This window comes from Macaca thibetana, chromosome 20, assembly GCF_024542745.1.
Source record: "Macaca thibetana thibetana isolate TM-01 chromosome 20, ASM2454274v1, whole genome shotgun sequence".
NCBI lineage: Eukaryota > Metazoa > Chordata > Mammalia > Primates > Cercopithecidae > Macaca > Macaca thibetana.
In genome coordinates, this window is record NC_065597.1 from 62,568,915 (window position 1) to 62,585,993 (window position 17,079).

Sequence of the window (17,079 nt, forward strand, 5' to 3'; positions counted from 1 at the left end):
GGCAGAGAAAAGCAGAAAGACAGAACGAAAAATAAGAGCTAGAAAAAGGAATTAGGAAAGAAAACTGGAGATAAAGAGATCTACAAGAAGCAGCAAAGGACAGGAAAGAAGAGAAAGAAAAAAGATCCATCAGGAGGTCCTTACCGACTGCCTTTAAGGAGGCGTACTTGTTGAGCTCTTTCCCTGGTGGCTGCTGTTCGTAGGGGTTGGAGATCTGGCCCAGGTTCGGGTATGAATGTGGATGGCCCATCTGCTGGAGGAGAGGAGAGGTGGGCACTGCGTTGTTCATCTGGGTGGCATCTGGAAGTGAAGACACAGAAGGAGATTGTCACAGACAGGGCAGAACCATCTACTTTCCCTCCTATCACCACATCCCTGGAGACCAAAACTCTCCCCACCCTTTAGGGACTCCAGTCGCAAAACAGCAGAGGGTTCACAGATACATGGGACACAACTGAGTTTACAATCTTTACTGGAGAGCAAATGAGGACAGGTGGCTGTTCTTTTGACATCACCTCAAAGGATGTGCTCAAAAACATGTTAAACTAACATGTTAAGGTCCTATCAATAGAGAGGTTATTTTTGTCATTGAAACGATATTTGTACAAAAAGATGCCCAACCTCAGTAACAGTCAAAGAAATGCAAGTCAGAAGAACAATGAGAAGCCATTCCTTTGCCAAGAGATTGGCAGACGTTAAAGGGACTGAAGGACTTAAGTACCGGCAGAGATACTGAGTACAGGGAGGCCTCCTAAAGCTGCTGGTGGACATGCAATTTGCTATATTTGCAGGAAGAAGTCAGGCACTGAGTATTGAAATGTAAAGCATATGTACATGCTGACTAAACAATACCACTTCTAGCAACTGAGCCTACAGAAATATAAGCATCAGAATGTAAGGGTATTTGTTCAGAGATGTTTTTGCACCATTGTTTGTAAAATGAAAACACTCACACAGAAACAATCTTAACTCCTATCAATGTGGGAATTCTTAAATGAATTACTATAATACATATGATATACATAATATGTACACATATGATGGAATATCATTCAGGTGTCAGAAAAAAATGAATGAAAAATTGAACAGTTTCTTATGGTTTATATTGTTAAAGGGAAAAAAGCAAGCTTTAAAGGAAAGCAAATAGTATACTATTTTCTGTTAAGCAAAAGAAAAATCTATGTGTATATTTTTGCATACTATGGGTTTGCATAAGACAGAAACATACGTAAAGACAAACAAACTAAATACTGGCTACTTGAAGGGAAATGAGATTCAGGGAAAGAGAGATTCAAGGTTTTTCTGAGCTGAGATCTGCAGGGAGGAGGGTTGTTATGATAGTTCAGTGTGGTGGAAGGTGGAAGGTATGAGGGAGGGTATTTCAGGCAGAGGAAGCAGCATGAGCAAAAGCTGTGGAGCTGGATGGAACCTGGTGTACTCAGCAATGGAAGGAATTGCTGTCTGAGCTCTGGCCATGCACAGCTAGAGAATACAGTGTGAGGAAAGTGGAATGAGGTGGGACTGGAGAGGGTGGCAGGACCCAGTGAACACTGGTAAAGGTTCCTGTCTTTATCCTGAGAGCAATGGGATGGATAGACAGGAGGCGAGAACCAAATGGGAATGGAATCTCCCTTCCCAACCGAATGGAATGAAGATTCCATTCCCATTTGGTTCTCGCCTCCTGTCTATCCATCCCATCACTGTGAGATAATGATGGCTCACTTTCAGGTGGAAAGTACAGGTTCCCTCTGGCCTCATGAAGCACATGTGTCCATCCAGGTATGCACTGCAGTGGATACTGGTGGTGTCTTGAAAGATCCCCTTTATCCAGCATGTACCCCCATTTCCCAGCTGCTGCAAATGTTGGCTGCTAACAGCTCACAGCTGCCTTCAGTACCCAGAGAATGGCTCTTGACTAATGGAAGCCACAGCCCTGGGGTCAATATGCTTCACCCACCTTGTCCTCAAGTGGTCAACAACCAATGTCCCACTGACACTGACATCCAAAGACCAGCCCCTTGTCTCAACATGGGTATAACTTTATGAAATGATGATACTTCATAGTTCACATGGACTGGGACCAGTTTAGAGTAAGGGGTCGGCAATCTTTTTCTGTAAAGGGCCAGATAGTAAGTATTTTAGACTTTGTAGGCCATCAGTCTCTGTTTTAACTACTCAACTTTGCCTTTGTAGCATGAATGCAGCCCTAGAAGGGAGACAGTTGACCCTCTGTATCCACAAGTTCTACACCCTTGGATTCAGCCAACTGTGAATTGAAAATACCCAGAAAAAAAATTAAAAATAACAATACAATAAAATACAATACAATAATATACAAATACAATAAAAAATAATACAAGTAAAAATACAGCATAACAACTATTTACAAAACATTTGCATTGTACTAGTAGTATAAGAAATCTAGAGATGATTTAAAGTATATGAGAAGATATGAGTAGGTTATATGAAAATACTATGCCATTTTTTATAATGGACTTGAGCATCTGTTGATATTGGTATCCATGGAGGGTCCTGAAACCAGATCCCCATGGATACCATGGGACAACCATATAAATGGGCATGGCTGTGTTCCAATAAAACTTTATTTACAAAAACAGGTGGTACAAAATTTGAACCAAGGGCTATAGTTTGACAACCCCTGAATCTGGACCTTACCTGAAACCCCATTTTTGTGTGGCTCTCTAACCTTTCGAAGGTGCTTCCCTCATAATCTTAGAGGTGTGTATTTATTTGTTACCTGAAGAGCACTCCCTCAGAGTCACATGCATCTGAGTCCCTTTCCCAGGCTTTGCTTTTAGATAACTCAACCCCTGATGTATATGAAAAATGTTTGGCTTTAGAAACCAATAAACCCAAACGGAAAGAGGCAGGGATACCCTAGCTGAGGCATGAGGGTAGGGAGAGTATTTTTATCACTTGACCTGCATGGGCCATGACACAAGCCCAAGTGTTAAATGGGAATGTCGCCAAACATAAGTGCCAAGTAACCCAGTTTCTGGCCAACGTCTGGAAAGACGCATGTATCCTTCCACCATGATAGCTTTTTGGCTGAGATTCAGCTGCCATGGGAGAGTCCCAGGATTAATAAAGTAACAGTAGAAAAGGTGTTGATAAGGTATGGCTTTCACTATACCTTGGAACCCAAGATCCTCTGACATTCTCCTCTCCAAAGCCAACCCACCAGGGTTCCTGTCTGCTTCCCCTGGGCATGTCAGGCCAGCCATGTTTTGTTTCCAAGTATTGGTGGGAAATGGCTTACTGTTAAGTTCTCACTGTATGCTGCCGTGTGTGTGTGTGTGTGTGTGTGTGTGTGTGTGTGTGTGTGTTTCATGACATATTTTTTGGTGGATAGCTACTGCTTTTGTGCACAGTCTTATCTTAGTGACTTCTGGGGAAACACAAACTAAGACAGTTACCATGATTGGCAGCTCATCACACAACTCAAGTGGCGATAAGGCAGCATACCAAAGGACTCAAATGCAAGCATATTTGGCAGGTGATCTCAGGAAACACTTGTAGCAAAAGGATGGGGGAGTTAGGGAACAAGAAGCAAATAGAGTGCAATGCCAAGCAGGATGCAATGTGGTCGACTGGAGTTTAATCCCACTCTGGAATTCTGGAAAATGCTATTGAATGCATGCCTCAAAATTATGTCACCCCAAGGGCAAAGGAGCCCTTAGTATTTACACACAAACTCCTATTAGTCATTGGTTGAGGGCTGCTTCCGGGAGACATTAATTCGTTAGCACTCGCAACTTCCCATGTTCACAGGCAAAGCAAGCTCCAGTGGCCAGAGATACCCTCGCTCAGGGATGTAAGAGCTGGCAGTTGAAAAGCAGGTGAGTATGTGCCCAAATAGCAAGGGCTCAATGTGCTTTATAGTAATTCAGACCCCTGGCCATGGAAGTGAGCATGGGCCTGAATCAGACCAATCCCAGTACCTCCTTCTTATAATGATTGGACCAGAGGAGAGCATGTGATCTATGTTGGGCCAATCAGAGTTCTTCCATCAACTTTTCCACTTGGAAACACTGCAGTCAAACAACGAAAAGGCCATGAAGTCAAGAGAATATGAAGCTAACATGTGGAGAAAATCTTTCTTCTTTATGAAAGAGTAAGAATCACACCCACAGGAAAGAAGCTGAGGAGAGAGAGAAGCCCCTTTCTAAAGAGTGTGTTTTGTGGTTCCTGCCACTTGCAATGTAGAGTTCTGATTAAGGCAATTGTTGTTTGGATTTCCTCGGGGAAGCTGAAACTGGGGAATGCTGTCCATGCAGCAAACCCAGGTATTGCCTTAAAATGGAAAAGGTATTGCCCCTCAGTTTTCTACAGAGCTACAGCAGAAATTTCAAACAACAAATTGGCTGAGTCGTGCATAGAGCGTGCCCAAGGATGCTAGTAAGCTAACTAATGTCTCAATGGCAGGCACCCCTACCCCTGGAAATGCATCCCAAACACTAGACTGTCTAATCAAAGAGTTGAACCTTCAAAGCCTGTTATCCTCCACTATAAGTCCTTTCGGTCATCTGTTTGATCCGTCAGTCCCAGACTCAACCTACTAGGCTCAAACCCTGTTTCCAGATCTGCCAGAGAAAATGCTAAACACTTTGTTAAAGAAAAAAAAAAATAATTCTACAGAGGTGTTCCTCACGGAATATCTTGGGACACACTTTTATATTATTAAACAGAATACATGATATTCCCTTATAAAGTATTTGCTTTTGGATTATTTCTCCCAAGTCCTGAGACACCTCAGGGGCAGTGAGTAGTTTTAATGTAAGTAGGCACAACCATAAAACCCCACCAAAGTGATCCCCTTCAAAAGAAGAAATGAGGCCACCCCGAAGTTGCACTTCCAGTTTCACATTAAGAACCACATAAAGCAAATTTCTGGCAGTTTTAGATAGCCTTTTTTTTTTTTTTTTTTTTTTTTTTTTTTTTTTGCTAGTTTCCAAGCACTGAATATTCAGAAATATTAAAATCCAGTTTCAGGGCAGCAATCAAAATTTATTAAACAGACATTTGTGACTAGGTTTTCTAAATGTCATTTTCATTTCACTGGACAGGAAGATAGAGACCAGACCTGGCAACTCAGTTGCTTTGTGAGTTTTCCACAAATATATTCAGCCAGGGAGGAGAAACAAAAAAAAAAAAATGCAGATTGGAGATAAGCCCAGGTTGGAATCCAAGAAAACTAGAACAATAGGATGAGTGAAAAAATGCAGCATGAATGAGATCTAGGTTATAATCTGCAAATCCTTCCCTTACCAAGCTGAGAGAAGAAATATGCATGTTTGTACGTGTGTGTGTATATATATATGTATGTATGCATGTGTACATATACATACAAGTATATATGTATACATATACACACACATATTAATTTTTTTTTTTTTTTTTTGGAGATGGAGTCTCACTCTGTTGCCCAGGTTGGAGTGCAGTGGAGTGATCTCAGCTCACTGCGACCTCCGCCTCCCAGGTTCAAGTGATTCTCCTGCTTCAGCCTCCCGAGTAGCTGGGATTACAGGCATGTGCCACCACACCCAGCTAAATTTTGTATTTTTAGTAGAGACGGGGTTTCTCCATGTTGGCCAGGCTCGTCTTGAACTCCTGACCTCAGGTGATCTGCCCGCCTCAGCCTCCCAAAGTACTGGGCTTACAGACGTGAGCCACTTCACCCAGTCCACATATATAATTTCTTTTCCACAGTCATAGCAATAGATGGACTCCAGTAACATGTCTCACTCTCAGATGTTCCCTTCTGGACATTCCCCATCCCCAGAGATATCTTACCCACCTCTGTGGAAAGGTACTCCTTATCCAATGCCACAAGAACATTTTCCCCACCTCATTATAAGCGCAACTCATTATGACCCTTCGAAATAACTAATGAAGACTTGCCCTTCTGTGATGCTGTTTTTCCATGCAGACCCTTGGTCCGCAAACGACAAATTGATGGTGTCCTGTGCTCTCCTTCCTAAGACAGAGAAGGAACCTCCTATATCCCACAATCGTCTTCAAAGAAGGTTAAGATACAATTACTCTAATTGGAAGCATCTGGCAGACTTGCACCAAGATAGCCACCATGTAACTCCTGTTGTTAGGTGGTATATCTTAGTTACTAAACAAGGAAATAAAATGGATACAATTCAGATAGAGCCAGTTAAGGTAAAAATGCTCAGTTACAAACACTGAGAGAATGCTCCAAGTTTCTCCGTGCAGAGGAGACAAATATTAACTGTCAGAAACTAGACCATTCTGGCTCATCTTAAAGGAAAGGCAACATAGTGACTCCTTCAAAGTATATCTCAAGGAGGAGTAGCCCAGAAAGGTACTACATGGTCAAATAGGGTTGTTCTGTCGAGCACACACCATGTTCCAGACAGTAGGTAAAGAGCTTCTCACGCTCTCTCTCTCTCTCTCTCTCTCTCTCTCTATATATATATATATATATATTTTTTTTTTTTTTTGAGGTACAGTTTCACTGTGTCACCCAGGCTGGAGTGCAGTGGCATGATCTCAGCTCACTGCAATCTCTGCCTCCCAGTTTCAAGTGATCCTCCCATCTCAGCCTCCCAAGTAGCTGGGATTACAGGTGTGAACCACCATGTCCGGCTAATGTTTGTATTTTTAGTAGAGATATGGTTTCGCCATGTTGGCTAGGCTGGTCCTGAACTCCTGACCTCAAGGGATCCGCCTGCCTCAGTCTCCCAAAGTGTTGGTATTACAGGTGTGAGCCATCACACCTGGCCTCAAACAATGAATTTTTTAAAACATTTTACCATGAAAGAGTTTTAGATTTACAAAAGTACTGCAAAGATAGTACAGAGAGTTCCTGTATCCTCCAGACCCAGTTTCCCTATTATTAACATATTAGTATGGTACATTTGTTACAGTGAGTGAATCAATATTAATATGTTACTATTAACTAAAGTCCACACTTTATTTGGGTTTCCTTAGTTTTTACCTAATGTCTGTCTTCTCTGTTTCAAAATATCTAGGTACCACATTAAACTTAGAATTTAGTCATATCTCTTTAGATTCTTCTTGCCTGTGACAGTTTCTCAGACTTTCCCTGTTTTGATGACTTTGACAATTTTGAGGAGTACAGGGTCAGATATCTTGTAGAATGGACTTCTTTTTTTTTGAGACAGAGTCTTGCTCTGTCACCCAGGCTGGAGTGCAGTGGTACAATCTCAGCTCACTGTAGCCTCTGCCTCCCGGGTTCAAGCGACTCTCCTGCCTCCTGAGTAGCTGGGACCACAGGCACACACCACCACGCCCAGCTAATTTTTTGCATTTTTAGTAGAGACGAGGTTTCACCATGTTGGCTAGGCCGATCTCGAACTCCTGACCTCAGGTGATCTGCCTGCCTTGGCCCCCCAAATTGTTGAGATTACAGGCATGAGCCACTGTGCCTGGCCGAACAGAATTTGTTTCATATTTTTCTCATGATTAGATTGGGGTTATGGGTTTGGAGGTGAGGGGAATCACCGAGGTAAAGTGACATTCTCATCGTAACATAGCAAAGGTACATACTATGATGACTCATCGCTATTGATGTTAAACTATCACCTGGCTTAGGTAGTACTGGACAGGTTTCTCCTCTATAAAATTATTCTATTTTCCCCTTTTTTCATATTTTACTGTTTGGAAAGAAGTCACTGTGTGCCATTCACACCATATCTAAGGAGTAGGGGTTATGCTCTACCTCCCTGAGTGGAAAGAATATCTACATAAACTATTTGGAATTATTCCTCATGGAAGATTTCTCTCTTCTTCCCCACTTATTTATTGATTCAATCATGTATTTGTATCAGTGTAGACACATGGATATGTATTTTATACTTTGGGTTATAATTCACTACCATTTTAAATTTGTTTTGTTGCTCAGATTGTTCCAAATTTGAGCATCAGAAACTATTTCAAAGGGGGTCCTTTGACAGACCCCCTCATTTTTAAATTTTCTAACTTTCTAGTAATACAAGATTCCCCAGGCTCATCTTGTATAGATATGTTATCCTGGTCCAAGGATCAAACATTTCCTTAAGGAGCCTGGTTCATTTTATTGGAGAATAATATTAGAAACCAAAATCTGGGTGCCAGGTGTGCTGGTTGCTTCTACTCCCTCTACACTGACAAGGTAAGGCAATTTAGATATGTATGCTAACATATGTATATACACACATATCTACAAAGATTTACAGAGGCAACTATCCGTGTCTATATTAACCTAAGCATGAAGTCACCCTGACGTCTCTAACTCTTACTCACTGTCAAACGAATCATTCTAGCTTCCTCCCTCACTTGTCTGTAAACTCCCACTCCAAGAATAATAAACCTGGCTCCCATTATCCACCATCCAATTGTTAATTGTTCAATTCCAGTATATAATTATAGCAACATCAGAATTGTTAACCCATATTCTTATGGGACACAACTTTATCAACTAGAACACAGTGCTTATGGACTATGTATTTTTTTAAGTTATTAATGTGTTTTTCTCTTCTTGTCTTCCTGAGTGTGTGGCCTTGGCTCTGGATGGCCCATGACTTCCATATGCCTGGGTAGGGTTGGGAAATTGGGATTTATTACAGAAGTAACACACAAAAAATGATGTTGTTGATAATGATGAGGAAGGTGAAGACCCACTTGTATACATAATAAACATAAAGGGGTTATGAGATATTCCACACTATTCTATATACTAACTAATCGCATTATCCCAGGCATCCTTATGAGATACTATTATCAACCCCATTTTGTAGAGGAGAAAACCAAGGCACGGAGAGCTTTGGCCCAAAGTTAAGTCACCTGAAATAGCAGAGCTATTCTTTGAACCTGACAGTCTAGAATCTGTGGACTTAGGCACTTGCTTACTGCTGCTGAAGGAGGTAATATTCAAATCTCTAGCATTCAGAAATGATTTGGCAGCCAGACAGTAATACAATGTGAAGTCACACTATTGTTTTTGGAAGGTGTTTTGTTCTAAATTTTTTTTTTTAATCTCCACCTTTCAGCATATTAAGGACCAGACTTGGTTGGCAAGACCACAGGATTTTTACAAGAATGGACCAGAGAGGAATGGAATGGGGTGTCTGATTCCTCCAATTCTCGGGAGGATGTGAGAAGGAAAAGAAAAAGAGAGGAGGAAGACTAAGATCATGTCACCTGTCTCTCCCTCTTTGGGTTTCAGGCTCAGGGTGGGGGAAATGCTTGAGGCGGGAGTCTCTTGTCCTGCTTCCTTTGAGACTCTGGCAGGAGCTCATAGTGAAGCTCTGAGCTGTCACAGGGCAGCTGAGCCAGTTAAGAAACAGAGTGATATAATCTAACCAAAAGGTTGCCTGATGGGTGCTCCCCAATGACTCTGAGATACCAGATACCCCAAGAGCTGGGGTCTTACCACAGAACCTGCCACGATGGGGCAATGGGCCCTACACAGTGGCGTGGACTGGGTTTCCTTCCACTTCATTCTCTCTCCTTTCTCTCCTAAGCAGATGGTTACCACAGGCTAACTCAGACAAAAGTCATGTGCTCAGAAAGGCCAAATTGGCTGGGTGCGGTGGCTCATGCCTACGATCCCAGCACTCTGGGAGGCAGAGGCGGGTTGATCACCTGAGGTCAGGAGTTCAAGACCAGCCTGACCAACATGGTGAAACCCCATCTCTACTAAAAATACAAAAAGTAGCCAGGCGTGGTGGCGCATGTCTGTAATTCCAGCTACTTGGGAGGCTGAGGCAGGAGAATTGCTTAAACCTGGGAGCCAGAGGTCGCAGTGAGCTGAGATTACGCCACTGCACTCCAGCCTGGGCAACAGAGTGAGACTCTATCTCCAAAAAAAAAAAAAAAAAAAAAGCCAAATAAAAAGGAAAAGGCACATTTACCATGTAAAAACAATTTTCCCTCGTATCTCTTAAGTAAAGTAATCCTATTTTATAAATAAGGAAACCAAAGCTCAGAGAGGTTGAGTGCCCAAAGCCACACAGCATGTTATAGCAGTATCAGGATTCGATGCCAAGGTTGTCTGATGGCAAAATTGATGCTTCCTCCACCAAGCTAGGCTGCCCCCAGAATGGATCAAGAAGAGCCTGGAGGTTCAGCATTGAACCACGCCTTGAACCAGCTCTGTGGAGAGAAACTTCCTTCTGTCTTGAATAACTTCTTTCTTCCTGCAAAATTTCCCAGTCAGATGAGAAAACCGCTGGCCAGATCTATGCTTTTTCATTTCTTCGCCTTCTCCTCCTTCTCTTCCTCCTTCTTCTCTTCCTCCTCCTCTTCTTTCCTTCTTTCTTTCCTTCCTTCCTTCCTACCTTCCTTCCTTCCTCCCTCCCTCCCTCATTCCCTCCCTTCCTTCCTTCTTCCTCCTTCTTCTTCTTCTTCTTTTTTTTTTTTTTTTTTTTTTTTTTTGAGAGATGGAGTCTCACTCTGTCACCCAGGCTGGAGTGCAATGGTGCTATCTCAGCTCACTGCAACCTCCACCTCCGGGGTTTAAGCGATTCTCCTGCCTCAGCCTCCCAAGTAGCTGGGACCACAGGTGCATGACACCATGCCCGGGTAATTTTTTGTATTTTTAGTAGAGACGGGATTTCACCATGTTAGCTAGAATGGTCTCGATATCCTGACCTTGTGATCTGCCCGCCTCGGCCTGTTTCTTCTTCTATCCAGAGAACAGAACTTACTGTTCTATGCAGATAATAAACAAGTTTCCTCCCAAATTAGAAATACCCTGCTTCCTGGTGGAACCTACCTATGTCCTTGCCTCTCAAGCTTCGTTCAACCATCCATTCTTCCTCACATATTTTAGTGTCTATGTTGTTCCAGGCATTATGCTTAGCTAACAATTCCTAGCTCTTATACCACTTACTAAAGAATCTCATAAAATTTTTCCAAAGCTTTTTTTTCCCCATTTTATTTTATTTTAGATATATATTTCTGCATATTAGTTATATGGGCATATTATACAAAGGTCAGAGTTGGGGTCCTAGTGTAGCCATCACCCAAATAGTCAACATTGTACCTGAAAGGTAATTTTCAATGCTCACTCCTTTCCCATCCACCTCCCTGTTAGAGTCCCTAGTGTCTGTGATTTCCATCTTCATGTCCCTGCGTACCTACTGTTTAGCTCCCACTCATAAGTGAGAACATGCAGTATTTTATTTTCTGTTTCTGAGTTAGTTCACTTAGAAAAATGGCCTCCAGCTCCATCATGTTGCTGCAAAGGACATGATTTCGTTCTTTTTCATGGCTGCATAGCATTCCATGGTGTGTATATGCCACATTTTCTTTATCCAGTCAACCCTCACTCCTTCCACTTCATTGGTTCCATAACATTGCTATTGTGAATAGTGCTGCGATGAACATACAAGTGCTGGTGTCTTTTTCATATAAAATTCTACTAAAGCTTTCAATACTCAAGAGGGACCGTGCTTTTGCCTAGCCCATGAGGCCACACTGGTCCTGCCCATGGACCTTCTTCATCTCCACGGTTTGCAACACACCTTCTATACCCTGTGATGTGGCCTCAACCATCCCTCTCTCCACAGACAGCACCATCCAGCACAACATAATGAAATAAGAATGGAGTTTTGAGTCAGTCCATTTTGGACTCAATTTTGGCTCTTCCACTTACCCCCAGCATCTTGCGGTGTGTTATAAAGCCTGTATGAGCCTCAGTCTTCTAAGCTCTAAATTGGGACCATAACAGCTTCCTCATGGGGTTACTGTGAGGTTCAAAGACATTATGAACACCATGCTTAGCAGTGCTTGGAAACATTGTAAGCATCCAGTGTATGGTAGCTAAAGCTTGATTGCCTCCCATTGTTTCGAAAGCCAAGACAACATAACGGGTGGCCATGAGGAAAAGAGGGTGTTGAGTTTCCATAAGACCCTCTCTGGGCTCAGAATTCTTGGACATAGTCTAGATTGTTCCATTGCCTCAAAACCAGACGAATGACAGGGAATGGGCAGGAGATGTCCCTGCTGGGGCCAATTGCACTGGTTAGTCTCATAAGAACAAAAAAGGAGAATAGACATTCAGAAATCAGAACAGAGCTCTGGCTTTTAGCTCTGTTTTTCTTTCTAACCTTTCCAAATCTTTATGCCAGCAACATTTTCTAAGGGAAAACCTTAAAATTATAGTTTGAAATACCATGTAGGTTTTTTTCTGTCCACAAGCAAGGAGAAAAAAAAGTATCCAGTCCAACTCAAAATTACCCTGAATTTGTCGAAAGAGAACATAGCAGGCTAGGCTTGCATCAGAAAAGGTTTCTGTAGAAGGAGAATTGAATCATATTGAATCTTGGTGGCAGAGAGACCAGCAAGAATTTGCAATAAAGAAAAAAAAAAACACATATATAATCATAAAACCTTTGGAAAATGAGGCATTGGTGTTACTCAAGAGTTTACATCTTTAAACATGAAAACTTAAAAAAAAAAACTTTGAACCATTTAGGATGGAAATATTTTAAAACTAGAGTTGTTAAATATTTATTTAATGCTCACTTTCAGCCCGTTTTTATGCAGGCTCTGGGGGACAGAGATTCATTTCAAAATCCCGGTTGTGCTGCAAATAGATAACAGTCTAGGGTAGGAGGTATATCCGCAGCATGGCGGGAGACATGGAGGACTAGTTACAATCAGCAACGTTAATGCTGTGATGCAGCCAAACAGAGGTTCCTGCACAAGCACAGGAGAGGGCCACCTAATCCAGTTTTAGAAGGCGGGGGGCCTTGTTCATCAATATTCTGCAAGAGTTCTAAAGGCAGCAAAAAGAAGAGAAGGAGTTCAATTTTGATTTGAAGTAGCATCATGTATATGTTGACAAAGAAGCCACAATGTATTGTTATCAGTTCTGAAACAGAACATCGCTAACATCCCGTAACTCACCCTTGGTGGCTCAGCATCATCATTCTAAAGACTAAAGGGTGTTTTATGCCCACAGCAGCCACTTCATCCAATTTAATGAGATACTATTTACAGGAGATGTTTGCCCCTTCACTCAATAGCCCCAGCGTGCTATGGCTGTTTAGTTTCTGCCCCTTCTCTTCTCCTTCCTCTGCATCCCCCTCCTCCTAATTCCTCCTATTGTGTAGTATTCCTTTGTCTTCCATCATTGTCAGTCTGTTTTACCAGCCACATAGTGAGAGGCAGCCTTCTTTACTGGCAGTTCTAATGTGTTAGGAGATTAGACACCAGATACTCAAGCTCGTTAGGATAAATTGTCATGTAACAATTAACCATATGTAAAAATACAGTTTTCTTCTGTAAAATCCTCTGCTCTCCTTTATGTTTTCCCCAAACTAACTCTGAGCCATCTTTCAGGTCTCAGCTTAAACAAACGCCTTCCACTTCATTCTCTCTCCTTTCTCTCCAAAGCAGATGGTTACCGCAGGCTAACTCAGACAAAAGTCATGTACTCAGAAGGGCCAAATAAAAAGGCACATTAACCACATAAAAACTTTTTACCCTCGTATCTCTAAGTATAACAATCCTATTTTACAAAGAAGGAAACCAAAGCTCAGAGAAGTTGAGTGGCTTTCCCAAAGTCACACAGCATGTTGTAACATCAGGATTCGATGCCAGTTTGTGTGATAGGAACATTGATGTTTCTTCCACCAAGCTAAGCTGTCCCTAGCACATATCGGGAAGAGTCTGGAGGTTCAGCATTGAGCCACCTCTATGGAGAGAAACTTCCTTCTGCCTTGAGCATCCTCCTTCTACCATGCCCACCAAGGGACCTCCCTAATCTTCATCCCCTCACTAAGTACTCCTGTAGCTCCCTGCATTCATCTGCTAAGGTAATACAACAGAGAACAACAAACGGAGTGGCTTAAACAACGGACATATATCTATCATCTCATAGTCCCCAAAGCTAGAAGTCTGAGGTCACGGTATTAGCAGGGATAGTTTCTTGGGAGGGTGATGTGGGGTCATCTTCTCCATGATTCTCTCCTAGCTTCTGATGGTTACCTGGCAACCTTTGACACTTCCTGGCTTGGGGATCTCTGCTTCTGTATTCACACAGCATTCTCCGTGTGTGTCTGCGTCCAAATTTCCTTTTGTTATAAGGAGACCAGTCATATTGGATTAGGAGCTTATCCTACCTCAGGGTGGCTTCATCTCAACTAATTGCATCTGCAGTTACCCCAAATAAAGTAATATTCTGGGGGTGCTGGGTGATAGGACTTCAATATTATGTTGTAACATTCCTTTTCCTTTTTTTCCTTACTCACATTTATACTTTCATTTATTTTCAATTCCTGTTTTCCTCATACCTTTTTTTTTTTTTTTTTTTTTTTTTTTTCTGAAACAGCATCTTACTCTGTCACCTAGGCTGCAGTGCAGTGGCGCAATCATAGCTCACAGCACCCTCGACCTTCTGGGCTCAAGCGATTCTCCCACCTCAGCCTCCTGAGTACGTGGGACTACAGACACGCACCACTGTGCCTGGCTGATGTTTTTTATTTTCGTAGCGATGGGGTCTTGCTGTGTTTCCGAGACTGGTCTCAAACTCCTAGGCTCCAGCCATCCTCTCACCTCGGTCTCTGAAAGTGCTAGGATTACAAGCATGAGCCACCATGCCCAGCCTCCCCACACCTTTTTGAGGTCAGGACATATGTCCATCTCCTTCATCATTCCATTTCCAGTGTTTAGCCTCATTCCTTACTAGATCTGAATTCTAACCCAGGAAAGGAAGAAAAAAAGAAAATGTTTTGCAGGCACCTGCTATGTCAAGGCAGTTTGCAAGGTGCTTTACCTAAACGTTAGACATTGCTCCAAGAAAAATGCATGGGCTTTCATGGGCTGGGTTAGCAACATTTTGGTTGCTCTGAAATTTGGTTGCTCCTTTTTGGAATGTGTGTGCAGTGGGTAAGTGTTTTGTTTATGGATCATTTGATGCCTGGGACAGCAAATGACAACACAAAAGGAAAGCAGTATAACAAACGAGAAAAATGAGGCTCAGCTTTGCCCCCAAAATAAAGGTACTACACTGATCAGGCAATAACACAGCACACTTCTCCCATGGTTGGAGGATGAAACGTGATCTACAACAAGTCTCTAGGAAAGAACATCTCTACTCAGGGATTGGAGGAACCTCTAGACAATTCCATATCAGGCTATTTTTTTCATGAAATTTTCACTTTGCATCACATCTAGGTTGAAGCTGCACATGGTCAGCATGTGGGAGCATGCTACTTTGTCGATAACCTTGTACATTTTGTCCACTCACAACCCCACTGAAGTTAGGGTGCAAATCTCCCCTACTTTGCTTTGAAATTTCATCTTTAAGGATCTATCAGAAAAGGTATAAGTGAATGGTTATGAAATTAACAGCAAAGGTCACTATCATCTGTCTCACTCTTTTCTAGACCTTCAAAAGTTCTCCAGATGGGCTGGACCCAGTGGCTCACGCCTGTAATCCCAGCACTTTGGGAGGCAAGGGTAGAGGGATCACTAGAGGTTAGGAGTTTGAGACCAGCCTGGCCAACAGGGGGAAACCTCGTCTCTACTAAAAAGACAAAAATTAGCCGGGTGTGGTGGTGTCCGTCTGTAGTTCCAACTACTCGGGAGGCTGAGACAGAAGAATCGCTTGAACACGGGAGGTGGAGGCTGCAATGAGCTGAGATTGTGCCACTGCACTACAGCCTGGGAGATAGAGCAAGACTCTGCCTGAAAAAAAGAGAGAAAGAGAGAAGGAGAGAAGGAGAGAAAGAGAGAGAGAGAGAAAGAGAGAAGGAGAAAAGGAGAGAAGCAGAGAAGGAGAGAGAGAGAGAGAGAAAGAGAGAAAGAGAGAGAGAGAGAAGAGAAAGAAAGAGAGAAAGAAAGAGAGAAAGAGAAAAAAAAAGGAAAGAAAAAAGAAAAGAAGCCTTCACTGCCCCTCAAGGTGCCATCCCACCTCCTGAGAAGTTTTGAGATAAAGTGAGGCTGTGAAGACAGAATGGGTCATACAGAGCCAGAGAACTTGGGTTCCAATCCTGCCCTAGGAAGGCATAAGTTGTCAGGCCATAGGCAAATTAATTAGCCTTCCAGAGTCTGCTGGGGCACATGGAATGGGGGAAACGGGGAAGTCAGTGACACAGGCCCACCAAAGAACTGAAAGCAGGATTTTGAAGTGGTATTTGCAGACCCAGGTTCACAGCAGCACTCTTCACAACAGCCAGGAGGTGGTAGCAACCCACGTGTCCATCGACAGATGAATGGGTAAACAAAATGTGGTCTACCCATCCAGTGGAATATAATTGAGCTTTAAAAAGGAGGGAAGTTCTGACCTATGCCATGATATGGACAAATCTTGACAACATTATTTATGCTAAGTGAAATAAGCCAGTCACAAAAAGACTAAATACTATATGATCTCATTTCTGTGAGGTCCCTGGAGTAGTCAAATTCATAGAGATGGAAAGTAGAATGGTGGTTACTAGGGGCTGGGGAAGCGGGGATTGGGATTTACTGTTCAGTAGATGCAGAGTTTCAGTTTGGGAAGACGAAAAAGTTCTGGAAATTGGTTGCACAACAATGTAAATGTACTAAACTCTACTGAAGTGTACACTTAAAAACGGTTAAGATGGATGGCTGGGCACGGCGGCTCACACCTGTAATCCCAGCACTTTGGGAGGTGGAGGCAGGTGGATCACAAGGTCAGCAGTTCGAGACCAGCCTGACCAACATGGTGAAACCCCATCTCTACTAAAAATACAAAAATTAGCCAGGTGTGGTGGTGATTGCCTGTAGTCTTAGCTACTCAGGAGGCTGAGGCAAGAGAATCGCTTGAACCCGGGAGGCAGAGGTTGCAGCGAGCCGAGATTGCACCACTGCACTCCAGCCTGGATGACAGAGCGAGGCGCCATCTCAAAAAAATAAAAAAGGTTGAGATGGTAAATTTCATGGGTTTTTTTTCCCCCACAATTTCACACATGCACACACACACACACACACACACACACACACACACACCCCATGTGCTTCACATAGATGTCCTTTATTCTCAAACCCATTTGATAAACCAGGCATTATTGTGTTCATTTTGAAGATAAGAAAACAGAGGCAAAGGGAGGCTTT

At 42.6% G+C, this 17,079-nt stretch overlaps 1 protein-coding gene across 2 annotated transcripts in view; it reads right to left on the minus strand.

The window, feature by feature from the left end:
• The window catches only part of SHISA9 (shisa family member 9), a 339,509-nt gene that overhangs the window by 34,933 nt on the left and 287,497 nt on the right, over positions 1–17,079 (minus strand). For both annotated transcript variants that reach the window (XM_050774100.1, XM_050774101.1), the window contains exon 3: positions 145–300. In XM_050774100.1, coding sequence (XP_050630057.1) covers positions 145–300 — 156 coding nt within the window. The remainder of the gene's footprint in view (positions 1–144; positions 301–17,079) is intronic.